Source organism: Penaeus vannamei, chromosome 9 (assembly GCF_042767895.1).
Source record: "Penaeus vannamei isolate JL-2024 chromosome 9, ASM4276789v1, whole genome shotgun sequence".
Taxonomy (NCBI): domain Eukaryota; kingdom Metazoa; phylum Arthropoda; class Malacostraca; order Decapoda; family Penaeidae; genus Penaeus; species Penaeus vannamei.
The window spans coordinates 24,586,061-24,606,060 of record NC_091557.1 but is presented as its reverse complement, the minus strand read 5'-3'; the positions used below and the strand labels follow the sequence as shown (position 1 = coordinate 24,606,060).

Here is a 20,000-nt window from a genome sequence, read left to right as displayed (position 1 = left end):
TCCTTAATGTCATCGTTATGCTTTGTGAATATTAGGTCAAGCATAGACGGCCTGTCTAGCCCTCTTACATTCTGGAAAAGGTGATACTCGTTTATGACTTCTAGTAATTTAGCATTCCACGAATGTGGTCGCGCTCTGGGATCGAAACTTTCCCAGTCGACTTTGCTATTAAAATCATCTGTATTAAGAATTTATTTTGCGTTGGTTTCCGAAAGTTGTAACACTTCTTCCAGGCTATTTAATGTCTGTCTGTCTGTCTGTCTGTCTCTCTCTCTCTCTCTCTCTCTCTCTCTCTCTCTCTCTCTCTCTCTCTCTCTCTCTCTCTCTCTCTCTCTCTCTCTCTCTCTCTCTCTCTCTCTCTCTCTCTCTCTCTCTCTCACTCTCTCTCTCTCTCTCTCTCTCTGAATTTTCGATACATCGTTTCAGTTGAAGCTTCAATCAAGTCCCGAAGCGTAAAAAAAAGTTATCATTGAGTTTCAGTCAAGTTTCCAAACATAACAGGCGGTCAATATCAGCTATAATTCTTGAAAATATTTGTGTCTTAAAACTTTGATTACAAAAGGATATGTTTCGTAATATCATTTAATAATAGAATGTGGATAATTCAGAAACGAATGTTTAAATAATTACAAAAGTATACTTTATACTTAAAATTCTAAATTTCTACATAGCAAGATAGCTGTTCAAATATGGCTTTCCCTTTAAATCCTATTCGAGATTGATTGTACGTATTTGCATCTCATCAAACTTCAGTCTTTTCACTGTTTTCAGTGTCTCCTGCATTTCAATAGGGTGAATATATTTGAATAAGATTAATAGTCTAAAACATCAAATATCTGTCTGAGACTTCAATGCCTGACAGTAAACATTCATGCAGTTGATATCTTTGGCTACTCTTGTAATTTGCATACCATCACAGATAATTTAGGACAGGATGTAAACAATTTTCTTTCTTTCAGTAAATAACCATCTGAAACTAATTTTCTTTCTATATCGAACTGGCACCAAGACCCTGCCATCCACCAGTTTTGTTAAAAGTCTAAGTCTAGGTGTGACTCGTAGCAAGGAACTGCTTAATTTCATGTACCTTTCACACCTTGATAGAGATTAGAGTTATTTGGTTTAATCTTCCAGGTTATTTCCTGGCCTGATTTCTTGTCCTCTAATCTTTAGCTACAGCTTTCTGTAGGACTCTTGGCTGTTGAATGCTTTCTCCACAGAATCAGTAATCAACATTAAAACATCATGCTTTTTACGTACATGGAAACAAAGACTTTTTTTCTAAGCATAATACTCTGTTAGAGAGCCTCCAAAAAATTGAGAGGATTTCAAGTGCAAATGTCAATACAAATCAGACACCCATATTGATCAAATTTAAGCTACCTTTGGTAGAATCTCCACTTGTCTTTAGCCATCAAGTCTCCTTTACTTAGACAATGACATGTTCACCTTTAGTGAGAGTGAAGGTGTTTCAGGCACTCATGGCCCATTTCAGGTTAATCTCCAGTTTTGACTTTTGGATGACTGTCCTGGACATACAGATAGTTTTGTGTATCTCAGTTACAAAGGATATCAAAATACACTTTTAAGATAAAATATATTCAAATGTCACTCCTTACAATAATATATTTTCTGAAAAATAATCATGCCAATGCATGACAACAAATAACATGTATAAAACAAAAGTTCCCCTAGAAATCTAAACTCTTTATCTCCGCATGCCCTTCTAGAGCCACACCATTGGGAACATGATTAGAACCTTGACTGTCCTTTCCTGACACTTCTTTCTTGTGGTTCTCTCCAAGTCGTTCCTGGACCTTAGATGACTTGCCAATACCTAGTCTGGGTCGTCCTTTATTCAGCCCTTCAAGTAGAACACAAGCCTTGCATACTGGTTGTGAAGATACATGACCACAGCGTTCGCATATTGACTGGGTGGGTAGTTTGACTCCTTCACGAACAGAGAGGCATTCACCTGGAGAAGAGAAATTGACGAAAAATTTATTTCATAATGCAGAAAATTTGTTTCTATAACTATTGCCTACCTCTATTTCTTTTTTTTCTTTTTTTATATACATAATACATATCTTAAATTGTACTTATATATAATTACATATATATATATATATATATATATATATATATATATATATATATATATATATATATATATATATATGTATATATATATATATATATATATATATATATATATATATATATATATATATATATATATGTATATATGAAACGTATCCATGTTGACAAATGTAGAAAAGGTATGAATGAGGCTGGATATCTTCACAATACAAGAGATGTATTTGACTGGTTTCGATATATATATATATATATATATATATATATATATATATATATATATATATATATATATATATATATATATATATATATATATATATATATATATATATATACATATATACATATATACATATATATACATATATATACATATATATACATATATATACATATATATACATATATATACATATATATACATATATATACATATATATACATATATATACATATATATATATATATATATATATATATATATATATATATATATATATATATATATATATATATATATATATATGTGTGTATACACACATACATACATTAATACCTACATACATACACACATACATACATACACACATTTACACACACACATTTACACACACACACACACACACACGCACACACGCACACACGCACACACGCACACACGCACACGCGCACACGCGCACGCACGTGCACCCACGCACGCACGCACACCCACGCACGCACACCCACGCACGCACACCCACGCACACGCACACCCACACACACCCACACCCACGCACACGCACACCGACCCACACCCACGCACACCCACACCCACGCACACCCACACCCACGCACACCCACGCACACCCACACCCACGCACACCCACACCCACGCACACGCATGCACGCACGCACACGCACGCACGCACACGCACGCACGCCCACGCACGCACAGCCACGCACGCACACACACACACACACACGCACACCCACGCACACACACACACACACACACACACACACACACACACACACACACACACACACACACACACACACACACACACACACACACACACACAGTTCTATCTGTTCTATTTCCTAGCTAAAAGAATAACACCAAAAAATACAATGTAAAAAAAAAACAGGGGGAACACCTCCTCATTTCTAAAAAATATCTAATAAACATTTAACCAAGCCAACTCAATTCCCAACTTGTACAGAAGACAAATGCCTAATAGATATCCACAGATTGTATGACAATTTACCACATTTTAAATATTTCTTTTTGGCATTTAAGTTACCTATGTCTGTCACCAAATTTGCGAAGTACAGTGGCAGTGCATGAGAAGATGATAAAAACAATAAAATGCATGCTCACTGCAACAGACACTGATCAGTTAGAATAAACAGTGGTCATACATCTAAGTAATACCTTTAGAAAGATCCTAGCATGATAATAAAAAAAAAGCAAAATACATAAAATGTAAATGTTTTGGTTTCAGGTTTATATCAAAACATCAATAGCTCTTACTGACCATACAACTGATTAGTTAACTGTAACAAAGGTTCAAAAAACATGGGAATGAGAACTGATTTTTCACTGTAAAATTACTCATTTTCATTCACTTTTTTCATAAACAATGGCTATAAAATATTTACCCTTGCACTTACACTATTCACCCTTCTCTTACCTGAGTGGATCACATCAATGACAGCTGTAGCCCTAATCTTTTCTAGGTCCTTGAGATAAGCTCGTGCGTGCCCTCGGTATGCATTTGGGGAGTAAATGCACTCTGTAGAAAAGTAGTCTAATTTCTTGAAGTAGGCATACATCACAATCTCCTTTTCATAGGTGTACTTGAAAGGTTTTGACCTTGCAATAGTGTCTTCATTACCCTGTACCAGAAAATAGAGGAAAAATTGGTTAAACAATTTACCCTTTTGTAATTTAAAGATATGTTAATATACATAAGTATATACATATATACACAAACATACATATATACATGTGTGTACATACACACATATATATATCCATGTACACATATACATATAGATATATAAATACATATACATATACACATACATACATACATCTACACGTAACGTATATGTACACATAGTACACATACACATAATACATGTACAGTACACATACATGTACACATACATATATACATACACGTACACCCACCCACACCCTTACCCACACCCACTCCCACACCCCCACCCAGATAAAATAGGCAGAGACAAAGATGGAGAGACAAACACAAAGGGAGAGACAGAGAGAGAGAGATAGACAGAAAAAAAGAAATGGAGAAAAAAAAGTAGAAAAGCAGCACCACAATCAACACTTACAGTAACAATGGCAGTGCACCTCTGAAGCCTGGCAATGTCTCCTCGTAGAATATTCATCAAGACCGTTTCTGCTATATCATCAGCATTGTGCCCTGTTACAATCTTGTCTACCTTTAACAGGGTTGCCCCACGGTCGAGTGCCTGCCTCCTGAACACACCACAAAATGTGCAGTTGTTCTTGCGTCCAACCTAAAATAATTGAATGGATGGGATTTGTGAAGACAATCATGTTGCTTGACACAATTGGTATTCACAAGTTACTGATAGTACATCACAAGTAACATCACTAAAATGGTTTGTGTCTAATGATGAACTCTTATCTAACAAAATCAGTATGATGGATGTTGATTATTCTGTATTTTTCAACATGCCAGTGACAATTTTTTTCTTACATTTTGCATATCCAGAGCAATGACAAAATATGTTAAACAATTATTTCATATACATAAGTAGATAAAAATAAAAGAAAATGGAAGCATACATATATGCATAGACAGATAGATGTTCAGATACATACATGAGTAATACCTAAAATAAAATATCAGGAAATAATTCTTATTACAACAATAAAAAATAAGCAAACAAAACACACACTTAACCAAAATAAAACATCTACTGAACTGATATCGACTTGAAATATAATGAAAAATGTATAAGTAAGTTACTTCTTGACCACAAACACTATCCAAAAGGTTTCTTACCTTTTCAACTATGCGGTCCATTGTCCATCCATAAAGCTCCTCATACGACATAATCTTGAGAGGGATTCCATACTGCTGCTCATTCCGCTTAACTGTCTCTAAACTGTCATCTCGGTAGCCTGTAAAAATAGATTTAAAAAATAAAGTTAATCAGACTACAAAACACAAAACTGGTTTCAAAAAGATAGTAGCAGGATGTGATATTCAAGGTAAACGTTGATTACCTGACACTGTAACTTATTTTGAATATGTACTTTTGATATTTTATGAATCAGTTAAAAAAAAATGGTTGCTCAAAGTAAAAACAGTTAACAAAATATACTTTAAATATTTACATGATGTGGTATGCTGGCCATGTATCAAATCGTAAACTACTGCATAAAAGTTCAGTGACTCACCTGTAATACCCTCATCAATAGACAGGAGAACTAACTTCAGTCCATAATCATAGCGCTCATTTAATAACTTCATAACATATGCCAGAACAGTTGAATCTTTTCCTCCTGAAACAACAAAAAAATTAATATGCTTGCTGACTAGTAAAATATACAGTGTTAAGATTTAACACTAAAATTCATAATCTATGGAAAGTACTTACAGAATTTAAGGGCATAAAGAAATCTTAAATAGCCACTTTCCTCCCAACTGGATAGTCATCGACATTGTAAATCCTTTTCTTAAAAAAATAGGAAAGAAAGAAATGAGGTTTACTTCTTGCGGCTGTTAAAATCACTTTGCTGATCCCAAGGGTATTGCATTGGGTGTAAAGAGAGAAATTGCTATTCTTGTTCTTCTCTTTCTGCAATAAGCACTATTGAAATATAATATATGGTTAAAAACAATGACATTTTCTTGCTGATTAAAACAATAATAATCACAATAATAATTAAGTAATTACCATAACTCTTATCAACATACTTGGATTTTGATGCTGATGCCTATTCCTCAAAAACTGTGAATCTAATTACATTTACCTGAGGCTGCAATGGCTACATAGTCTCCTGGATTGAAGAGTTTTGCTGCTGTGATTGTGTGGTGAATTTCTTCTTCAAAGGCCCAGAAGAAGCATTCTTTACACAATGCATCACCTGTTTTGGGACGCTGCAAAGAGACAAAGGATACAATAATCAGTGACATCCATAAACTACATTCAATTGTAAAACACTAATTAGCACAAAACATCAATTAACATTTAGAAAGAGTATAGAAATCAAAAACATCTACAAAATGTACCTTTAACACGGCATTTTTCCCACAACCCGTGTTGCAACTTATGACCATGGTTCCTTGCCACTCTGAAAAAAAGTACATGTTCATACTATGGGACAGAAGTATAATTGTAATTTTTTTATTTTCTAATAATTGCACAAAAAACATTTTGAGGCTTCCTTTGGAAAAATAAGATACATTTCCTTTTCACCCTCTTCAGTTACATAATAATTTGGAGTATACATCTATCTTGTACAAACCATAGTTTATAGTTTAGTCTATATCTGAGAGAGAGAATAAAGTTTTGAGAAATAGGTAACATTGGAAAACAATATATGAATGGCAAGATAAAGCTAAACTCCCAGGCTAGAATATACAGATAGCTTATACAAACTAGTTTACTATTTAGTTTATACCTGAGAAAAAATAAAGAATTGAGAAACAAGTAGCACTGGAAACACTATATAAAAGGCAAGAGAAAACTGAAAACTCTGGAGCAACAAGTAAACTTAGGTTGTGAGCGGCACTTTCTGCAATCTTTTCCTTTAATTTGCGGCATTACCAAATGTGTCTGCAGATTATCCCCATTGACCCGGGTGATTTGCCAATTAAGGTCAGGGGACACAAAGTTGCTGTCAAGAATGAAAGCTACAGTGACGGAAAAGGCTTGCCACAAGCGCACAATCCTCTTGGAGGGTAATTAGACTCGCTTGGCATTTAGAAAGGGGCTTTTGCATTATGTCAATCAATTAATGTGTGGTATGTAATGTCTGTATGCCATAATTGGAAGAGAGCCTGCTCCAGAGAGGAAACCATTTCCATGCTCAGCATTATATTCCTGGCTGCCATGACCAGCAGCACAGGTTGAATTTCAGAAAATTGAAAATTATTTAAAAAATAAGGTATATGACTCAAAAAACAAAATGGATATGGAGTCTGTGCAAAGAAAACAGGGTAAATTATGCAATAATTCTGCAGGAAAATAGAGAGCTAGAGGAATCCAATGATAGCAAAATCGTCACGATCTAATCGGCAGAAATATTGCTTAAAATTACTGAAAACAGTTTTCTACCATGAGAATAAAGCAAATTAAGAGACAATTACTGGCATTGGAAAAGGGCAAAAAAAAATAAATATATTTACATAAAATAACAATCATTTTTAAGTTACAGTTGAAGTACATAGTAGATAAGTTTCTTACAATCACTCGCTCTATCTTTTGCATATATTTTTCATCTAAAAGGCAGCTGTATGAAGCTTAACCTGTACCAATTAACCTATGCTTCAAATTTTCAATTATTTTTTCATACAATTTCCACACCTGGATGCCCTTCTTCAAGCCACCCCAAATATGTTCTTTGCCTTGACCTACGACTAGTACTGTGCAATTGTATCTACACATTTTTCTAAACTCTCAGTTCAAAAATACATATGTAGGGAGTACCAAATTATGCTTAAGTACTAATGAGAACAAATATGGGTGTACTGATACATGGTAGCATGTGTTCCATAATTTCCTTTAAATTCCATATCCAATCATACCAGTTTAAAAAATAATACGCATTTAGGCCTACCTATGATTTTATTAGAAACAAGTCAATTAACTTGACCACTGCAGAGAATTTTGAAAGTTGGTGCTGAATGAAGGAAGTGTTAGCCTCTTCTGCAATGTGTTGTAACTTCCCGACATCTGCTGAATAAGGAGATAAATACTTCGATATATTAAAAACTTCTTTGTACTCATCCATGTCTATTTTTCTCATTTTGTATACTTGTCTTCTTTTTTTGCTATTGGTTAAAAGTCAAGAGTTTACAGTACCCCGAATTTGAATCTCGTTACGGATTATATTTCATTTGTGTGTTAACTTCAGCACTATTCGATTTGTTTATCTTCGCATCTGCTAAAAGTACGTCAATGTGTGGTACTGTAGTAATACATTTTCCCTATCAGAAAATATTTTGATTGTCATAAAGCCTTTAAAAGCTTTTCTTAAAAATAGATTTTATTGCAAGTAACGATTCATTGATAACTTTCCAACAAATCTATATTAATGAAATTCCCCCTCAAAATTATTTCGATACTTAAAAACATTTCGCTTAAAGTTAATCCCAAATCTAATATTACTTTGTCGTTAGATCTCTGTGGTTAATTGTTTACTTCTGTATCTATTTTTTATCATATGAGGGAGCATGACAAGCAATGGACAGCTATATATGTATATAAATTTGATAATAAAAGTTATCCAATACTTCTTTATAAAGAGTTCAAGTATTCTTACAAAGACTTCGATTTCTCTAAAGTACAATCGTATCGTTTGTTACTTGTTTTCTTGACAGTAATAAATGTAAACACTTCGTCGTCTATACATTGAGGCCGAAAGCACCGTGAGTTGAGTTTGAGAGGAAAATACTACAAGTCGAAGAGATTATGGCGGCCAATTTTAAGGTGTTGACGGAAGATTCCCAATTCCAGACGGAGTTGAATCAGGCGGGGGGCAAGCTTGTGGTAGCTGATTTCACTTCGGCCAGGTGAGAAGTATGAGGAGAATAAAATGAATGTCATACTGGTAGGCCTACTCTTATTTTTGTTTGGTCTCGGTCTGTCATTTACTTCATTTTATTTTATTCCAGAAAAATAGTAGAAGTAATAAAAAATCTCTCACACATGGTATGAAGCAAGGTGTATATGGTTTGTAATAGATACAGGCAAGAAATTTCAAATTTAGTATAAAAACATGGCCTCTTAAACTTATTCTCAATGCTTTATACTATTAAGCGATTGTTTGGTGTAAAGTCTGGCAAAGGTACTAATCTCCAACTTCAAAATATTTTCTTAAGATTTCAAAATAAATGTTATTTAGGAAATGTATTCAGTGAAGCTCAACTAAAACCTCTACTTTGCAGTACAATAGGGGATAAATTTTCAGTTGGTGACAATCAGGATTTCAGCTAGGAAAAAAAAGGAAAAAAATGTTTGGAATGGTTACTTTGACATAAACTGAGACATTTTTCATCAACGGCAAAAGATGCGCAAATCATAAATAAAGGAGATACATGACAGAGAAGAGAGATCAACCCATTTTTCCTGTCCCTCGCCATGTTGACATCACTAAGGAAAACATTGCTATGACTGTATAACTCTTTGCTGCAATCTGTCAACTAGTTCATGTATTACTATGCACTTCTGAAAATAATTAGTTAAAAATTTTCAATTTTTGTTTTTCTTAATTCATGTGTTTTATGCACACTTTTATTCTTATTAAACTTCTTTACCGGTTGGAAAATATGTTGTATTTTGTGGACACATCATAGTAGGCAATGATAATGTATAGTCTGCAACCTACAAGTAAAGAACATTTATGGTGCAAGTAAAAGTTTAACCATGTTATGGTGTCAATAGTAATTGTTACAGAGAGCGACACACCCTCCCAGAGACTAAGTCGTAAAAAAAATTGATGTTTTTTTTGCAGGAAATCCAATGATTTTATTGATTTTCGGCATTGTTTCTTCAGTGAATGAATCGTTCAGGAGATTGAGTACCATTTCTCCATTGACGATCTTGATTTGATAATCCTGTTAGCAGGGGAGGGCATGAAGTATATCAGGGAAGTTATGGGGTAAAACAGGCTTCAATAAGTAGAACACCCCCTGGGACCCATTCTCTCCACCTTGGTGTGGGAAGTTACCCGAGAACTACATTTGTGCGGACAGAATTTGAGAATTTGACAAAATAATTTTTGCAGACCAAACTCTACAGTCTGGTAATAAGTGATTGTTATTCCTTTTGGTATTTATTTCCAACATGACCACACCTGTTGGAGTCAAAGTCCCCGACTTCACTCAACGATCTTGGGGGATCCCATGTGGAATCGGGTTGGGGTGGGGGGGTATGGTTGATTTCTCTCATAACAGATTTTAAAGGGTAAAGAAAGAGTAGAAATGAAAAACCCAAGCTAAGAATCGCTTTCACACAATAAAGAAAGTGTAAAAGTGAAAACCCAAGCCAATATTCAGCCACAAAGATTTGATACCGCATTGCTCAAACAAACAAGCAAACACACAATCTATCATAAAGATCGTCGTAGAAACCAAAGAATTTCCTAACCCAAGGGCTTTGACCCTGGATCCCCTTCCTATCTCCGTATTTCCCTACTGGCAGATCTGCCCCTGAACACCCACCCTGGACACACTCCCTATCACTGTATTTCCTTAACAGGGGCTCTGCCCTCAAACCCCCTCTTTGCCTAATCTATCATAACCTAATCAGGAGCATAAGCCCTTACATAACTTTGGAGGGTATAGCGAAATGGCAGCGAGGTGGAAATCATGAAATTTTCTTTACATCTAATTGGTAGTCACCATTACACTTTTCACACATGGGACACAAACGGTATTCCATATCTTACGCCCAAGGAAGAAAGAATACCACGAACCCTTAAAAGATAGGTTGGGAACTCGTTAAGAGTCATTCATTAAAAGCGATAATTGAGGGAAGGTCGGTGGTTATGAAAAGCCAAAATATATGTTATGTAGCTGATAGTGTAATATAAATTAATGTTTATGGGTGGATTATATATATGAGATTATAGTATAAAGTGAATGATACAATACAAAATAAAAAAAAATCCAATTTGACAATTTGTAAGAGATATGAAATACTAGTACTAGTTATTACAACAGTAATGGTAGCGATGTCACATGACCTACATGAGCAGTCTGAGGGAAGTTGCTTTGAAAGCTGCGTGTGGACGTGAATTATTTTTTTTACTTTGCCTGTTGCCACGTTTCACGCATAGGGACTTAGACGGTATGAGCGCGAGTGGACTCTGCCTTGACATGGTATTTGTCACAACCTGTTTTTTTCATTTCTGACATTATTCTTTGCCTGTTTAAATCATATTATATACCAGTGAGTGTATTTTTTTACATGTCTTTTTGACAGTGCCCTTAGATTTTCCATATCATAACATGGTTATTAGATATTTATATACCTACATATTTCTTCAGAAATATGCATGGATTTTGTTTTGTTTTGTTTCGTTAGTTATGTTAGAATTCAAATATGTGTGAGAAAGAAAATTGGGTACAAAAAAAAAGGATCACAGCTGTAACTGAAGATTGGTGTCACAGCGAGCATTTGCATGTTTTTGAACCTGGACTTCTTTAACGTGCTTTGATAGTTATTTATTTATTCTGTAGAAAAACTTGCACATGCACGTTTTTGACACCAGAATTTTTGATAGCTCTGGGGGAAGCCATTTCTTGACATTTACTAGAGAGAAATGTCTAATTTTCAGTGTTGTGTCAATTTCATGTAATTTTTTAAACAATAGTGGCTATGCACAAGAAATAGCATCAGTAACTATCACAGCTTGATATGTGAGCCCATTAAGTGCCCTAAATGTCAAGAAAAAGTGTTTAGAAACCAAGCAATCCAGACAGTAGACAGAAGTGAAGTAAAGCTTGGTGTTTCAAGATAATAAGGTATGTGGTTTAATCGTAATGAGCTGGACCTCTTCCCCCCTCAACCCTTCCCGCAGGCATTACCTGAAGGGCACACCTAGTCACAGCAAAGTTTGTTGAATAAAGTTTATAACATTGATTTAGTTTGGTTTATTGGTCAGAAGTATTTTACGATAACCACTGGCGGTTTGAATGTTGTGAATTCCCATAGATTTTACCAAAAGATGGTTGGATTCCTATAGAGTTTTTCCAAAGTTATTGTGCCAGTCTTTAGGCTTTCAAAGATGGCGTGCACATCTGTAGTTTCATTAACCAATTTTAGGCCTTTTTTGTACTGGTTTTATGGATATTTGTTCTATATTTTTCTTATTTCAGCCTGTTTTACCTTGTCATTTCCTTGATATGCTTCATGCCTTCCACTGCTATTAGGTCGCAACACATCAAGATTGTCAGCGGTGATAGCAATGGAAATGATCATCAAATTCATTCTCATCACACAAGAATAAATCTGATGATATGAATGTTGTTTAGGAAGTCCCAATCATCATCATTGAAAAAATAACCCAATAGGGATTAGGATTGGTTGATAGGTCAGGTTAGCCCAACCATTTAAATTCTGCAAAGCAGAGGTTGTATATATGTCTGGTGATTTAGCTTCAAATAAAGAACCAATACAAGCTGTTTTGCAAGAGTGCATGTGGTGTAGGTTTGCTCAAGTTTGTAGCATGGAGGCTGTAGCATTGTCTGACACTGCAACACTCTCTGGTAAGATTGTAGACCAGGAAGAATCATATGTATAATTACAAGGAAAACTTCCATTTTGAATGTTACTTCTCTATATTTACCCTTTTCTCTATTGCTTATATTAGCTCTGTTCTGCCCAAAGCCACTGGGCAGAATGGAGGTGCAATCACTAACACCTTTGTGCCTTTGGTGCTCCAGAAAAGGCTAACATATGTTCCAGCAAGGCAGAGCTTGGATCCTGACCAGGATGAATCTGACTTTGGCCTTACTCTGAAGATTTTTCTCCTAAGATATTTTGTGCTCCATGTGCTAAGGCAATGCAGCCAAACACAACAGAAAGAGAAATGAGATGAAAAGGGAAAACATCAAATAATAAATAAATGTCTTTTGCATACCAGAGTGCAGCACCATTGCAGTGGCCTTTGCTTCTATGCCAAAGTGCTGCACCAGTGTCAATAGGGGCATTGCTTTGCACCAGATCCTTGTTCCCAAAAATTTCCTACCTCATGCTCTGCTCTGAAGATATGGGACCTCAGAATCATCCTGGGTTCCTGAATAGTAAAACTTGTTTTTACTTTTAGCATTATGATACGAACTGCATCTCATGTAGAACACTAGTGTTTTCCCATTATGATAATATTGACTGTATCTAAAGTTAAACACTAGTGATAAAAAATTACCAAGTAATGACAGATAAAAGTGTAATATGTTAGTGAAACTGACTTATTGTTGTAGACTGATACAAAACAAAACAAAACAAAACAAATCTGTTGTCTGGAGATGAACAAGCAGTACACAATACACAATACACACAATACACAAGCATACTTTGGATGCTTGTGTATTTACATTGTCATTGTATATCTGTTTATTTATTAGCATTTTGATATTATTATTATTGTTATTATTGTTATTATCATTAGTATAATAGTATTTCCTTGGTCTAGAATGATGTGATGTGTTTTCTAATCTAAATATCATAAAAAAGAAAGTTATGTTATGAACAAAGTGAAGTATAATATTTCAGTTTAGAAAGAACAGGTAACTATTACAAAATATCAGCTGTAGTATTACTGTAACTTTAAATATAGATCTTAGGCATAAGGATGTATAAGCATACAGGTCAAGGAAACATTATGGGATATAGAAACTATTTATATATCAAAATTTGGAGAATAACTAGTAAATGCATGACATTGCAGTTGAAAATACATTCCTGATTAAATTCATATATATGGACTTGAAGGATGGCTCAGATAAAGCATTTATTAAGTCAGTGCTTCTTCTTATACTATTCATCAAGGAAATGACACATTTGTGATCTTAGAATTTTAATTAAAATTCTCTACAGTCTTAATACTAATATTACTGAAGAAATAAAAGAACATTTGATTTGCAGATGTGGTCCATGTCAGCGTATAGCACCTGTCTTTGCCGACATGGCAGGGAGATTCCCCAATGCCGTCTTCCTCAAGATAGATGTCAACCAGTGCTCTGGGGCCGCTGCATCCCAGGGTGTGTCAGCAACACCAACATTCATCTTTTACAGGAATAAGGTTGGTAGTCTTTTATTTTATTTTTAGATTGGAAAATTCATTCAGTAATTAATGATGATTCTAAAAGGGGAAACATGAAAAGAAGAAAAAAAAATCTTTCTTACTTTTTTGTACTTGCATTCCTTTGTGACACTTAAAACTAATCCTGGATGTGTTCTTTTTCACAGACGAAGTTGGACAGCTTACAGGGTGCAGACCCAGAGACATTAAAAGCCAGAGTGAGTCAGCACTACGGGGATGGAGACAACGAGGAAATGGAGGACTCAGGGGTTCCTGGCCATGTAAGACATTTTCAGTGTTAGCAAGAAACATGTTATGACTTATACTGGCACATCATTACTGCTGATGTGCACCAACAATCCCACAATTATGTCCACTTTTTTACCCAGGGTGAATGGGTTAATAACTCTATTCCAAAAAGTATCATTGCTTGTGTCACAATGTTTAGCATGGTTTTCTAACAATATTTTTCTGCATATTTATAGACCGACAAACAGATAGACACACACACAGACAGCTAGATAGACACACATACTCCCAGATACACTCACAAATACACGCACAGATACACACACAGATACACACACAGATACACACACAGATACACACAGATACACACACACAGATACACACACAGATACACACACACAGATACACACACAGATACATACACAGATACACACAGATACATACACAGATACACACAGATACACACACACACAGATACACACACACACACACACAGATACACACATACACAGATACACACATACACAGATACACACATACACAGATACACACATACACAGATACACACATACTCAGATACACACATACACAGATACACACATACACACATCCACAGATACACAGATACACACATACACAGATACACAGACACACAGATACACAGATACACACATACACAGATACACAGACACACACACACACACACACACACATACACACACACACACATACACACACACACACATACACACACACACACACACACACACACACACACACACACACACACACACACACACACACACACACACACACACACACACACACACACACACACACACACACACACACACATACACACACATACACACACACACACACACACACACACATACACACACACACACATACACCCACACACATACACATACACACACATACACATACACATACACACACACACACACACACACACACACACACACACACACACACACACACACACACACACACACACACACACACACACACACACACACACACACACACACACACACACACACCCACACACACACACACACACACACACACACACACACACACACACACACACACACACACACACACACACACACACACACACACACACACACACACACACATACACGTATATACTTCAAAAAAATGGAAAGAAAAATATAAGTATAAGTGAACCACAAACTGTGAATAGGTCAAGCAGGTCATATAAAAAAAAAAATCTTCTTTTCTTTCTTTTTTTCTTAAGGGTATTGTGTACATCTTTACCATTTCCATTCCTTACCCTCCAACCAGATTGACCTCCTCCCCATGGTGAACAAAGCAGGCTGCGAGTGTCTCAACGAGAGTGATGACCACCCCTTCACACAGGCACTCAACTCAGCTGGGGGTTACCTGGAGTCAGACACAGATGAGCAGGTAGGCTCAGAAATCTTCATGGGTTTAGAAATATTTTAGCTGTTCAGTGTGATTGTATTTTTTGTATCTGTCATCTGGTAGATCAGTAGCTGATACAACTAGAAAGCAAGAGAAAAAAAGGATTCCTTGTTTAACCAAAGATTAACCCCTATAATCTGGGTGACATGACCATCGTGTCATGAAAATACTTGCTGTCATGAGCATTTCAGCTGAAGGCCAGAGTGACAGGAAAGACTCACCATGAGTGCACAAAGCTTTTGCAGGGTGATTATGATTATTTGGCATTTAGGGAAGGTCTTTTATTTCCATCAATAGACAAGTATGGAATGTGATGTCCATATGCCATGACTGGAAGAGCATCAGCTCCAGGGAGGATGCTATTTCCATGCTTAGGATGCTGTCCCTGGTTGCCATGACCAGAAAATTGAATACTATGAAAAAAGTAAAGCATTGTACCATCACCATGGCAGCAGCATCATACACATACCATAGTGGTTACAAGCCTTCAAATGTAGGTGTTGGCCAAGAACTATGCCTAATATTTTATCAGAGGAATTAATTTTTACAGTTTGCTTCTGCTATTTCCAGAACAATATATTTGAAGCAATTGCAAGTTACCACAAATGTAAGGAGAAAAAGAGATTATGGGAATGAAAAGGTTTTTCATATAAATCATAAATCGTCATAACACAAGCAATTTCTCTCATACTTTAGACTCCTTGACATAGAGAATATTTCATCAGTAATAAATAATTAGGAATCACAGGATATGCTATGCTTGACGCTCTGGCAAAGGCTTTTAACTTCTCTTTGCATATTGCAAGGTATTGGTATAATCTTACAAAATAAAGTATAAAGCTTGAACTGAAGCTTTATGAGACAGTGATTTCCTAGGGAGAGATCTACAAACTTTATCTTTCTCGGAACTATACATGAAATATTTTAATCTTGTGATGACCTTTTGTTTTGTGTTTGGTTTGTTTTAATAGAGCGTCAGGGTGTCAGAGTTGCCAACAGGAAGTGTGCATCATTGTTTTAGGGGCACTGTATGTGTCTTGGAGAAAATATTAAGCTTTCTAAAGATGATAGGGTAGATATACTGATATATAATGTTTCTTGTTGAAGATGCTTGAGTTTAAGCTTAGACTTTTTCAGGCTTAATACTTATTAGAGCCATTTGTGCAGATTAGGAATGCTGCACATGCTTTAGCAGTAGTTTATAAGCAGGGAACAGTGCAGTTCTTGGCCTTGGAGTAAGAATTCTCGACCAACTGAACCATTGCTTAAAACACTATTACTTATTATTGCACTGAGTTATATACAATCTTGAGGGGTGATATGGAGTCAGTGCAAGGAAAACAACCTTCTAGATAAAGCAAAACAAATGACAAATATGGACATTGGAAAATGGCAAAAAAGCTAAAAATACTGATGCTGAAAAAAAGGGGAGACATGGAATCTTTGTCACTGCACACGAGGGTTTATTTGCACCCGTCCTATAAGCCACACACCTGACTGAGTGTCTGCTCACATAACCTAATGCTGGATTTTGGGCCACATGATGGTGGTGAAGCATTCACATTCAATGGGTTAATGATAACCTATGAAGAGAACAACAATTGTATTCCTCTTTTTGTCTCCCCCCAAACAGCTCATCCTCTACCTCTCCTTTAACCAAGCGGTGAAACTACACAGTATGAGAATCAAGGCCCCAGCTGACTGTGGTCCAAAAACGATAAAGGTTTTCATCAATCAGCCGCATACCATCGACTTCGACACTGCGGAGAGTGCCAATCCCATCCAGGAGATAACGTAATAGTGCTTTTGCAGTTTTTGAGGTCCTATCACACTACCACTTTTTCCATTAATTTTTAGGTTTCCATCTAAATTACAGGCTTTCCAAAAGTATCGTTTGCAAATGGAACACCTCCCAGATGAAGATGGTTGCGACCGTTTCCGTCTGACTAATTTCCGTCTTGATTTTGTGCTATGGAGGATCCATACAGTTAGAATTTTTTTTTTTTTTTTTTTTTTTTTTTATTGATAAGTTAGATAGAATGAGTGAATGTAAACATAAGCTAATATTTTAGAACATTCATATATACAATATACATTATCATATTTCTATAAAAAAAGCATGATAAGTTTGAGAAGGTTTGCATGATTCCCAGGACCTCACTCCAATAGGGCGATGTTTGTATACATGGGCAATGTTTTCTGCCTTGATAGTGTGATAGGGTCAGTCCATTTCCATACAGAAAGTTCATTTGGAATTGCAAAATTTTATGGAAAATGTGCTAGTGTGATAGGGCCATTACTTTGAGTTTTTGATGAAATATTATAAGGACTGTAATGTATCTTTACAATAAGCTTTGAATTTTTATTAATACAGTATTTCTTCCCCTTCCCTTTAGGTTATCTCCCAAGGACTTAGAAGGTGAATTAATTACTCTTAAATATGTAAAGCTGCAGAATGTGATGAATTTCACCATCTTCATTAAAGACAACCAGACTGAAGCTGAAACAACTCAGATATCGTACCTGCAGATTATTGGTTCTCCTGTCCAGACAACCAAGATGGCTGATTTCAAGCGTGTAGCCGGCAAAAAGGGAGAAAGCCACTGAGATCTTCCAGTCCATTTTAGCAACAAGAAATTTCAGGTCTCCATAATGAATTTGTTTAGAGTAAGATATATGAAACTGTTTGGCCAACTACATGAATGGAAAGATTTTTTAAAAATTCTTCTTGAAATTTAAGAATCAGATCTAGATAGTGAAATTGTAAAAGTATAATCCATTTTTAAAAATTTTACAGAACTTTTGATTTTGTGTTCAAGAAATAAAACCATAAAACAAACAGTAAACATTGATTTCTGTCTCATGTACTTGGTTGGGATGGCGGAGAGTTCTTGGGGGTGTATAACACAAGGAAAGGGTTAGTGCCTAATAAATTTTTAAGAATCAAAGAGGAATTGTACCATAGTGTGTCCATGTGTGACTACAGAAATCACCAGTTCACAAGGTTGTCTACTGTATCCTTACAAGGCATATTCCCACTGAGCAGGTGCGTGAATGACATCTGTCAGTGTTTAGTGCAGCAGGGACTAAGAAAAACTGGAGTATGTATCCTAGGTTTTCATTTTGTCACCCTTTTGTTCTCCTCCAACTTCTGTTGTAAGTCACAAGACTACTCATTGCTCATTTTGATTTAAGTGCTTACTGGTGGTGTTATAGTGGTTGAGGCAAGGATGTTGATGTGTGATACATTCAAAGACCAGAACAAAGGTATTAATTAAGGAAGAAATATGCACATCACAAACCACATGTGATTGAGGAATCAAGTATTTATCTTGGTATATCTTAAACCTTAAATATGATTTAGGAACAGCATTGATGAATTATAATTTGATTGCAAGAAAAGTTTCCACCAAATAGAACACCAAACACTTCATGATTTTACATGCTGTAGTTGTGCAAATTCCCCTACCCTTCCTCACTGTTGTGTTCCAGTTTGTTCAGCAAAGTTAATAGGTCTCAAGATTATCATCACCTTGGAAATACATCATGGATTATTTTTCCGTTTTGTGGAAATGATGAATTATTTATATCATAAATTAAATTCAGGCAAATACATCTTGCAGCATCCAGCATGCATGCAAAAAGAGTCAAAATATGGGAAGGAATATTTAGCTTCTAAATTCTGTAGAATAGTGGTGATTTGTGCATGATACACAATGTTATCATAATTCCAAAATCCATCTGCTTGATTTAGGGTAAGAGACCGTGTTTACACCAGTCAATCATCGTCCAAGACTGTAAGTCTAAATATTAATTTTTTATTTTGCTACAGATCAGTAGAGTGAGAGTAACTTGAGTTAAATGCATTCATTCTTTTCAATCTACACAGTTTATAAGTGGTGGTTGATACTCAGCATATTGCAAGAGAAGACTTGATATACACTATGCATCAACAAAATATCAAGAACCTAATTTAAACACTAGTCCAAGAGTATGTCAAAAGATAAATCAAGGACAACTGTACAATTCCTGCAATCAAGAGAATAAATGTCCTAGCTTTGAATAGTTGTGTGTTTTGCCTTGACCTTTTTAACCCAGTCACGCCGGGTACATTTTGTAGCCAAAATAAGAAAATCCGGGCGGCCACAAAATCGGCGGGCGGAGC

The 20,000-nt window shown here is 35.7% G+C and overlaps 2 protein-coding genes across 7 annotated transcripts; one reads left to right on the top strand and one right to left on the bottom strand.

Annotated features, from left to right (window-relative positions):
- Positions 1-1,583: 1,583 nt before the first annotated feature.
- Ctu1 (Cytosolic thiouridylase subunit 1) lies at positions 1,584-8,187 on the bottom strand. Of its 6 annotated transcripts, none has more exons than XM_027371922.2 (9): positions 8,170-8,187; positions 7,925-8,040; positions 6,375-6,436; positions 6,116-6,242; positions 5,540-5,644; positions 5,142-5,260; positions 4,441-4,629; positions 3,774-3,978; positions 1,584-1,975 (listed from the first exon to the last, which is right to left on the bottom strand). In XM_027371922.2, exons 3-9 carry the CDS (start codon positions 6,420-6,422, stop codon positions 1,692-1,694), a joined length of 1,077 nt encoding a protein of 358 aa, XP_027227723.2. In that variant the 5' UTR covers positions 6,423-6,436; positions 7,925-8,040; positions 8,170-8,187; the 3' UTR covers positions 1,584-1,691. The 6 variants fall into 6 exon arrangements, with proteins under 6 accessions (XP_027227723.2, XP_069981572.1, XP_027227722.2 ...); XM_070125471.1 differs by having other exon boundaries at positions 7,929-8,040; XM_027371921.2 differs by having other exon boundaries at positions 7,925-8,043; positions 8,170-8,184.
- Positions 8,188-8,694: 507 nt separating this feature from the next.
- Positions 8,695-19,898, top strand: Txl (Thioredoxin-like). Its single transcript, XM_070125473.1, has 6 exons — positions 8,695-8,879; positions 13,957-14,113; positions 14,281-14,394; positions 15,695-15,817; positions 17,469-17,629; positions 18,232-19,898. Exons 1-6 carry the CDS (start codon positions 8,779-8,781, stop codon positions 18,440-18,442), a joined length of 867 nt encoding a protein of 288 aa, XP_069981574.1. The 5' UTR covers positions 8,695-8,778; the 3' UTR covers positions 18,443-19,898.
- The last annotated feature ends 102 nt before the right edge of the window (positions 19,899-20,000 follow it).